The sequence below is a fragment of the Berghia stephanieae genome, chromosome 2 (genome assembly GCF_034508935.2).
Source record: "Berghia stephanieae isolate SIO BIC M18660-M18661 chromosome 2, UCSD_Bste_1.3, whole genome shotgun sequence".
Classification (NCBI taxonomy): domain Eukaryota; kingdom Metazoa; phylum Mollusca; class Gastropoda; order Nudibranchia; family Aeolidiidae; genus Berghia; species Berghia stephanieae.
The window spans coordinates 70,984,778-70,995,139 of NC_088361.1; the positions used below are offsets into that span (position 1 = coordinate 70,984,778).

The 10,362-nt window shown below is 33.4% G+C and overlaps 1 protein-coding gene across 1 annotated transcript; it reads right to left on the bottom strand.

Annotated features, from left to right (window-relative positions):
- Nucleotides 1-909: 909 nt before the first annotated feature.
- Nucleotides 910-9,334, bottom strand: LOC144965458 (uncharacterized). Its single transcript, XM_078900825.1, has 4 exons — nucleotides 9,312-9,334; nucleotides 3,500-3,729; nucleotides 2,917-3,027; nucleotides 910-1,889 (listed from the first exon to the last, which is right to left on the bottom strand). The coding sequence occupies exons 2-4, from the start codon at nucleotides 3,674-3,676 to the stop codon at nucleotides 1,314-1,316; spliced, it is 864 nt and encodes a 287-aa protein (XP_078756951.1). The 5' UTR covers nucleotides 3,677-3,729; nucleotides 9,312-9,334; the 3' UTR covers nucleotides 910-1,313.
- Nucleotides 9,335-10,362: the final 1,028 nt, after the last annotated feature.

Genomic DNA, 10,362 nt, shown 5'->3' on the forward strand with positions numbered 1-10,362 from the left:
AAAAGAGAGAACTGTTAGTGGTACACAAACAAGTTGAGGGGAGAGAGAGAAAGAGGCAGGGGAGGAGGGATATATATATATATATATATATATATATATATATATATATATATATATATATATATATAGAGAGAGAGAGAGAGAGAGAGAGAGAGAGAGAGAGAGAGAGAGAATTGGGGGGGGGGGGGGTAATAATAGATTATTTGGTTATGTATCAATTTCAACTCATGCTTTAGCGGAGAGCAATATCATGCTAGAATATCGGTGAATATTTAAATTGCTAAATTGCCCGGTAACAAAATAATTAATTCTGTGATTGCGTGTATAGTACAATAGAATATATTATATACAAAAATATACCAGTTAATAACGAATGGATACATCAGGGTCAAGCAACTATTGGTCTAAAAAAAAAAAAAAAAGAAGCAAAAGAAAATGATAGAGAGGGGTGCATTTTGTAAAAGTTTGTTTCCATTTACTTAATATTTCCATTTACATATTCATTTCGTTCATTCGCCCTCCTCTGCCCCGACTAAAGAGCTGGAATAGTTAAATGGCTTTTACGTTTCATCTTTTAAGAACGAAGGTTAAGTAAATCATCGTGAGTTGTGAGCACTTCGCTCTATTTCCAACATTAGCAAAGTTTACAAAGTTTATTCAATCTTAGGCTTTCGCCAATAAATCAACAATTTGATGCCAACATACATGAAAGTGGAAAAAAAAAAAGAAAAAAAAAAAGGTAAATGGAACCAAAAAATAAACTGATACACCACACAAAAATACAACAATCCTAATACCATTAATGCGTACAATAATAATAATAATAATAATAATAATAATAATAATAATAATAATAATAATAATAATAATAATAATAATAATAATAATAATAATCATAATCATAATAATAATAATAATAAGAAGAAGAAGAAGAAGAAGAAGAAGAAGAAGAAGAAGAAGAAGAAGAAGAAGAAGAAGAAGAAGAAGAAGAAGAAGAACAACAACAACAACAACAACAACAACAAGAACAAGAACAAGAACAAGAACAAGAAGAACAAGAAGAAGAACAAGAAGAACAAGAAGAAGAAGAATATCAATAATAATAACAATAATAATATTACCATCATCACTACACCCCAATCATCACCGTTACCACCACCACCATTACCATTATCACTACCACTATCACCATCACTTTTACATTTCCAATCAGTTTTTCTCATTAAAAAAAAATAATAAAAAACAAAAAAAAAACAAACGAATATTGATACCCATCACAACAGACCTCCTCACTACCACGAAAATTCCCGTAGTTATAGCAATACAATAAGATATTTGAAGCACTTTATTATAGTAACAAACAGATTATAGATATGCTGTGTATGCTGTTGGCATGCGTTGTTGAATATTACTATAATGCATAATGTGTGTGTATTGATATGTTTTCTGGTATAGCGTGACTTTCTAGAGGGCATTCCATGTGTATCAATGTACCTCCGGTCTGTAATTTGAACACTGACATCCTCTACAAATTGTTCCATGATTTCCTTCAAAGCTTTCATTGTCATGTAGCCCTTTTTGCTCAGAGTTTTGCTTTTTAGATGGCTCAGATCTAAATTCTGTAAAGTCCTCATCTGATCGTCAAAAGGTTCAAAATCTGCTTGCAAGAATTCATCGTCCAAAGCCCTTTCAGTGTCGGTCATCATGGACTGAACTTTTGTTAATGATGCCTCAAGGTTACAAAGTTCAATGGATATTTGGTCGGCGACGTTTTCCAGGTAATAATCCATTTCAGGAAATTTTATGGAATTTTGTTCTCGGTGTAGAGTGACGTACATATGAATCAAGGTAAGATTGAAGGAAGATTGTCGCAGAATATTTGATATGACCTGTGTTAGCAATTTGGATGATAAGTACAAAAAGACGCTCAAAAAATAAATTTAATTAATTCTTGAAAAAATAAAAATAGACGTGTAAGTCATTAAATACTCAAAAGAAAACAGTTTTAGATGATATTTCAAAATGTTGTTGTTCAAAACACACACACACACACACACACACACACACACATACACACACGTGCTCAATGAGAATGCATTCGGTTCAATGTAACTATAGACATTTGAACTCTAAAACTTGCTGTCAAGTAAACACTAGGGCGTGTGTGTATTTTAGTGCTTATATTGTAAAAAAAAAAAATTAATAATAAACTGGAACAGGCTCGGAGCTAAGGTTATTAGAATTTCAATTTCACACTTTTGAAATGTAAACGCTATCTACATTTAAATGTGCTTTTGCTGGTATTAGTTTTTTAATGCTGTGTAAAGGATATTCTACTTATTCAAAACAGAACACGAGCAACCAACCGAAGGATAAATATGTCATGAATTTACACGTACGTAATAAATAATAAAAGCCCTTATTTTCCATAAATAATAAATAATAAAAGCCCTTATTTTCCATAAATGACAAGTGATTTAATATAATATATAAATATTTTGCATAAGAACAGTCACCGAAATGTCAAACAGAAGTGAAGTGATTACATTCATATTTTAAAATGCTTTAAAAAAAAAACCCGATAATATCATGTTGTGATGATTAAGATGCTAAAAATAGAAACTTCAGTGGAAACTGTGAAATATGTCTTACTGAAGAAAATTGACATTTCTTAAAATGCCCCCCCCCCCCCCCCCCCCGCCTTAAAACTCACATTTCTGGCCATTTTAACTTTTAAATCACTTTCTGATATGATTCATCCCAACTTAATACCGTTCTCCGACGCTAGGTAACATATTAGGCCCCCAAAGTGACAAATGTTGGGGTATATCATTTGGTTAAAGTGCACAAAGTTCATATAACATTGCCAGTAATCACAGATAACGTAATGAGAAATACAGAGAAAAAGCGACTTACGTTTGAGGATGAATGTGTTGAGTCGTCAGAGATCCGAGGAAGACCAGGCAATATAAACGGTGTTCTCTCTAATGATGCAGCTTCCCGTGTAGTAAGGAGACGTTCGATGACCTAGCGGAAATGAACAAATAAGAGAAAATCCATTAGAAACGAATGAAATGTAAATATCATATTATTCATTCTTTTGTGAAATAATGATAACAAGAAAATATTTTTCGAATTTTAGAAATAGTTTTAATAAGAAGAGAAAAGGAAATTTTACAGAGGCGTTACGGTCGCCTGCGTGTCTGATGAGCTGTGTTGCAACAGTCACATTCAGCCGGATATTGTATAATGACTTTTATCCATGGCTATTTTTATCATTATGAGAAGGGAAAGGGTATGTGAAGGCGTGTCAGTAAAGACCCTTTTTAAATGAAAATAATTGATAAATAACATAAAATGAAATAATTGTGCTAGACATAAAGCGATGGGACGATTTGTGCAACTATTCCTTATCCAACTGACATGTCTCCTACTTTACCAATGATTTTATATCATCATTTGATTTGTACAATACGTAAATAAATATGTATAAACTTACATAAGCCTCTTTTGCCAACTGACATTTGTGGCTCAAAGAGCGTGCTTCGGCCATAGCAAATTGAAGCTCCTCATCCAAAGGGAGATAATCCTCATTGTCCGAGATTGTCGAAGGAAGCCCACATAAGTTGTCGTTTGTGGAGCGTGGCATTCTTACGGGTGAGGGTTGAACGTCCATCGTGAATAGTGATAATGATAACGTCAGAATTGGGATGACTTTCTTGATAAGAGCTGTGAATAAACATAATTGATAAGTAAAATTAATTTGCACGATGCATAGATAGAATGCGCTTGGCTAAGAGGCTCACAACATTGCCACCCGGAAGTATAACGGACCAACACACAAAACTATGTGTAACCTTGAACGTTTACAGTCTGGTTAAGACAGTTTAGTGAGAATTACTAATAAACGCGGATGGCAAAAAACTACTAACAAAACCCCGAGTGCCATTAACTTCATACTATCTATTATAATATGTCTATATAAATTCTCCCCTCATAATGTAGGCTGTCGCAGTTGCGACACGACTTATCTCTTCGGATGTATTTGAATGTCAATAATGACCTAAATAATATGTCTATTTGACTAAACCCACTTTTACCTCTCAAAGAATCTCGAAAAATTGCTTTCAGAACTTTAGATGATCACATTGACTCATGCAGGTAATACTATTGCTCAATCTCTCCATTACATCAGTTATCTATTTCTTGTTGATATATTGCTCAAGACAACAAGAGAAATCGGCATTCAGTTGTTGGATTTATTGTGCTCTACAAATAAAAAATGTCATACAAGCTCAAATACTTGACGAAATGAATGAATGAGAGAGAGAGAGAGAGAGAGAGAGAGAGAGAGAGAGAGAGAGAGAGAGAGAGACAACGGCTATGTTGTGGAAAAGATAATATTGTCACTTCTCTAAATGTCATCACAAGCATTTTGCCTTATAATTGAGCATATTGTACCAATCTATGTGAAATATATTAATATATAATACATATTCAAACAAGATAACATTTCGGGTTTGTTTTTTTTAAAAGAATTTACATAGACCCTATAGCAATTTGCTGATTTTGCTCCGAGTTTGGCTGTGAAATGTTTCTGACATTGTTTCGGTTTTGCTTTGGGAAGTTTTCGACATTACAAACTCGTCGTTCGAGAATAAGCGCTTGAATGAGTCTCAAGAAAAGTTGTATGTATGTCTGTATTCGCATGTAGGCAGGTGCGCGCGGATGTGTGTGTGTGTGTGTGTGTGTGTGTGTGTGTGTGTGTGTTTGTTTGTTTGTGTATGCCATGGTAACAACATAAATTAAAGATACTATTGAAGTAATTTAGTAAAATATTAATGAAATAAAATGGAAATGGATACAAACGGTTAGGTTTTTATGAAACGGATTATTTCAATTTTGTGTGTGCAGAGAATAAATGGATTCCAGTTGACGACAATCTCCTGTTGTTGTTATTGTTGTAATTATTTTTCTTGTTTTGTTTTGTTTTGTTGTTTTGTTTTGTTTTTGTACAAGCTAAAGAGGTTTTACGGTAAATATCACTTTATGTAAACAGATTATGGGCGATTTAAAATTACACAAACGTCTGTTGTAACTACCTTTTTTTTGTTACGTTCTGTTTTTGTTTTGTTTGTTAGTTGTTTTTTGTTGATTTTCGTAGCTGTTTGCTTTTTCTTTTTTCTCATTTGTAGGTTTTTTAAATCTAATTTGTTTTGCTTTTTTGTGTTATTTCGTTGTTGTTTTTGGGGGTTTTTTCGCTTTATTTTATTTTCTTATCTTTTTTCTTTTCTTCTTTTTTTTTATTTTTCTCTTTTCTTCTTTTCTTTAAAATTTTTTTTTGTCTTTTGTTTTGGGGTTCTTTAAAAAAAAACTTTTGATTGTTTGTCTCTTTTTTGTTTCTATTTTTCTTTGGGTTTTTTGTTGTTGTTCTTGTTGTTGGTTATTTTTGTATTTTATTTTTTTTTCATTTTTGCTTTCCTTTTTTATTCTTTTTTTTTCTTTCACGGGGGCTTTGTCCAAAAATATTGAGAATTCTACTAAACCACATGCTATCAATGTCATTAGATATTAACTAGGAAAGACAAAACAAGCCAAAAACAAACACCGTGGCTGTAAAGAACATAAGGAGGAAAAATGTCCCTGATAATCCAAATCAAAATTATCATTTGCTGAGAATGGAAATGAATTACCTGTATATTTATGAACACTACGATTTATTTCAACACAATTGACTTTTAACATTTCAACATTTGGTACTATTACATTGCATTAAAACAAATCAAAATGTTTTTCATTACTGACCCCCCAACAACCAACAGAATCGTTTTAAATACTGGCGAGGGAACTTAAAATCTAAAGATAGTAACAAAGGTCGGGAAAGACCATTCAATCTTGACCAGGATGTCGCTAAAGAGTGACATCGCATACTAATACTATATTATAATAGAGAACCGTGGACGAACAGTACAGTTTCAGTACCTACAAAGTTTCTAATTTTAACTCTCACTCAAAAACCAACCATTTAATGTCGTGGATAAAACCACAAGGATGACAAACTTCACAAAACTGCTATGCCGGACATTAATCCTATCCAAACGATCGTTGGTTCCTCCGACCAGATGTTAGTTTAAGTACCGACTAAAATGACGTATCTTGGGTATTCACCTACATACAAAAAAATCCTTCGTTCTCGAATTGAACAGATCTATTTGAACTTAATCATTTACAAGTGTGATAACCCGGTTTATTATGGTTCCATTATTGTATTGGAAACTATACTCTCAAACCAAACAAAATGTTCTCCATTACATCAGTGTTAAAACTAGCCCATAATATTGTTCGGTTACCACACTTGAAAATATGTACACGTAGGTGCAGTAGGCAAGATTTTTAGATCCCTTTTCCAATAAATGATCTGGATCCCGATAGCTCAGTTGGTAGAGCACTCGCTTCACACGTAAAGGGACCAAGATCGATCGCGGGTGAAGTCGAGATTTTTATTTTTTAGCTGAACCCCCCCCCCCCCCCCCCCCCCCTCCCGCGAGCACGATAGACTAGCGATTTATCTAAAGGTATCATGCAATTACTGTTGACCATGACTACTATAGAGGGCCATGCTATTGACCGTTTCAGCCCTTAACAATTTGAGTTATCAGACCTGCAAATAGGTAAACGTCGACCTACATTGTACTAGCCGAGAGAGTAAATTGCCAGGTCACTTATAATAACTTTGAACCTTAGTTTTAAAAAAAATGAAACCACGACTTTCTTCACTGAGATGGACAAATTCCTTTCCCAACACTGAAGTAGTATTATCTATGGATAGAAAAGAAATAGTAGCTTTGTCTATTAATACAATAGTCAGATGTCCAAGCACTTAACGCCCTAGCAAAACGAGTGTGAAGGATTTACTTCCTGGATTGAAACTGCGATTGTTATCTGTGGCACGATAGTAGCTTTTGTTTATACTTTAACCATTTCCAGGCGGAGTTCGATTGAAATCTGAGCTGACATAAGATCTTACTTTTTCACCAAAATAACAATAAGGAAAATGAGTCTTTATATAGCGCAATATCCACTTGACGTGCTCAAAGCCCTTTACAATAGGTCCCTAACCGGCTAGCGGTTAGGTACTCATTTTACACCCGAGTACTGTGACAGAATGTGAATAAAAAGCCTTTTCTTATTATTCAACTATGCGCCGCTCGGGATGTCGAACCCAGGGACCTTCTGAACTGAAGGCGAGTGTCATATCACTAGACCAGATTGCTGCATAAAGACGAAGAGTTGAAGAAGCACGAGTTACATTACGGTAACTACTTTCTTTGTCAAAACTGGAGGGTTTGAAGATATAGACCGGATAGAAAAAAAAATGTGAATTTGTAATTTGAAAGGGTTAACGGAATCTTCAGTTGTCGGGATGGGAATGTGCCCAATACGTTGTCTGTCCTAACTGTAGCTAATCAATCAACCTATTAAATGGGACATTGGTAAACTAATCAACAAACCTTTATAATAGGACATCGAATTTAGTACCGTTTTTTTTAAATTTTCAGATGCAGATATCATTGCTTATCTGTTTAACTCTCTCTCTCTCTCTCTCTCTCTCTCTCTCTCTCTCTCTCTCTCTCTCTCTCTCTCTCTCTGTGTGTGTGTGTGTGTGTGTTAATTTTATCTAACTTCATATATATATATATATATATATATTCTAACTATTTAACATCTATTTATTTATATTCCTATCTATCTATCAATTTTATCTATCTATCAACATTTAAACATTTATATTCTGTTATTATTGTTACTAATATTATTATCATCATCATCATCATCATCATCATCATCATCATCATCATCATCATCATCATCATCATTATCGTCGTCGTCGTCGTCGTTGACGACGTACTTCTCGTCGCTGTCATTGTCGACATCATTATTATTATTGCTATATCATCATTATTATTATCATCATCACCATCGTCATCATCATCATCATCATCATTATTATTATTATTATTATTATTATTATTATTATTATATATTATTATTATTATTATTATTGTTGTTGTTGTTGTTGTAATAATAATAATAATAATAATAATAATAATAATAATAATAATAATAATAATAATAATAATAATAATAATAATAATAATAATAATAATAATAATCGCCTCAAGACGGTATTAAGATGGTGTCTGTTAGATGTTAATCATAAAAATCATAGTAATAAATGTTATGAGATTTGGATTTACTTTTATAGGGTATTTTGATGTTCTTGTTGTTATTGTTGTTGTTTGTTTGTTTTTGGTTTTGGTTTTTAATTGTTTTGTTTTTGTCTTTTTGTTGTTTTTTTTGTGGGAGTTTCTTGTAAGTTTGTTTGGTTGTGTGTGTGTGTGTTTTGTGTGTGTGTGTGTTTTATTTTTTTTATGCGTGTTTTTTTTTTTTTTTGTTTTTGTTGTTTTTTTGTTTGTTTGTTTTGTTTTTTTTTTGGGGGGGGGGGTATTCAAATTAAAAAAAAAAAAATTTCTGGTCATTTTAACTTTAAAACTGGCATCTGGTTCACCACGACATAAATCCTACCATTTTGAGACAGTGCGGTATCTCGCTGGCTCTTTTAATTTCGTGACTGTTGAAAATTATTGATTTTAATCTAATAACTATATATAACGATCCCCAAAAGGTATACTAAGTTTTCCATTTCCTATATTTAGTTCACCACACCTGTAAAAAACATTGTAAGTTTCATACGACGTCAGGTAAGACTGAGGTCATACCTTTAGATCCGTCAATTACCACAGTCACCCGAGAAAAAATTGTTCAATCACTTCATCTTAAAGAACAACCTACAATGCAGAGTGACTCATCCGTTTCCCCCAATGAGTGTCTAGCCTTTATTGAATTCATTTCGTGACCATATTACAAGATATGGGTATATCTAATCATACTCGCGTTTTTTTTAATGATGTTATTATACACTAAGCTGTTCATGATATATAGAAATAAATTGAAACGTTATCGACTGAACGAAATAATCATCTGAAGTAAATCTTAATATGTTTCTTTTTGCAAATTCAGTGGAAGTGGTAGAAGTTGGTGGTGGTGGTAGTAGTAGTAATAGTGGTAGTAGTAGTAGTAGTAGTAGTAGTAGTAGTAGTAGTAGTAGAAAGCACGACGTTTTACACTTTACAAAGACCTTGTAATCCTTATCCGATACCTATGTTTTCTTTTTACGAGATCCAACCTGTAATCAACAAGTATATCGTTTAATCTTATCAAATATTTTAATAAGAACAATTTAAACTCACCTCCTTGAAGTTTGATAAGCTGTGATATCGTTCGTGAATAATTATATCAATATTTGCTAAGCTACAACTTTATATACGTAGCTCTCTGGGGGAGGGGGGGGGGGGGGGGGGGCGGAAGGGGAAATCCCGTGTGGGAATTTCCAAGACTGAATGATACATATGGATTTTGGTAGCAACCTCAGAGCCTAACGTTATAACCTTGACACAATGCTTGAAAATAAAATTATTTCCAGCCTTTGTATGCTTACAATATAACGCTTTATTTTTTCCTCTTCTCATTAATGTTTAATTAGAAAACTATCACGACAAAAGAAGGACAGCTCTTACCATCACTTTTTACAAAAATTGAATATAATTCTAAGATAAACAAAATTATCCATTGAATATACTCCTTCTTAATTATTATGAAAATAAAAGGCTGGCCTCCTCCCCCCCCCCCCCCCCCCCCCCCCCTTCTTCCTAGTTTCCTTTTCTTTAATCGAAATATCACATATATCTAACCTCATAAAATGTGAACTCTTAAATTGTCTCAAACGTGAGATTATACTTTCTAGATACATAAATTTATTATAGAAAGAACGAAATGGCGTCATTCAGCTCTTTGTTATTGCTGTTAGCCAGCCATTTTTACGAGTAGTTCTCACTGAATTGTATCAATCAGACTATAAATTCAAGGCTACACATAGTTTTATATGTTTGTACGTTATAGCCCGCTGGCGAAATGTTGTGAGTTTTTTGGCCAAACGCACAGCATTTATATGTAACCCACAGTCTCAAATCGGTATTTTCTCGGATGCTGCAAGATTTAAGATGAAGCCAAGAGTGTTAGACTTGAGTTATTATTATTGATATTACTAAAGAGAAATAACGTAGTTTCTCAAAAAATACCCCAAAATGCACATCATTGATAGACGTCTATTTCTAATCTTTTCAATTTCCTGGCACCGGTTTTAGCGAGAGAGCTGTCTGGAAATTCCCGTCATTATATCAGTTTCGATGCCATCACGAGATCTTTCGGAACTTCCCGTTTTACTATGCGTATGGGGGGGGG

Coding starts and splice junctions, on each gene's coding strand:
- LOC144965458 (XM_078900825.1), bottom strand. CDS start 3,676: ATGGACGTTCAACCCTCACCCGTAAGAATGCCACGCTCCACAAACGAC. Junction 3,028..3,499: donor AGTTGGCAAAAGAGGCTTAT/GTAAGTTTATAC, acceptor CATTTCCGCTAG/GTCATCGAACGTCTCCTTAC. Junction 1,890..2,916: donor CAACACATTCATCCTCAAAC/GTAAGTCGCTTT, acceptor TTGCTAACACAG/GTCATATCAAATATTCTGCG.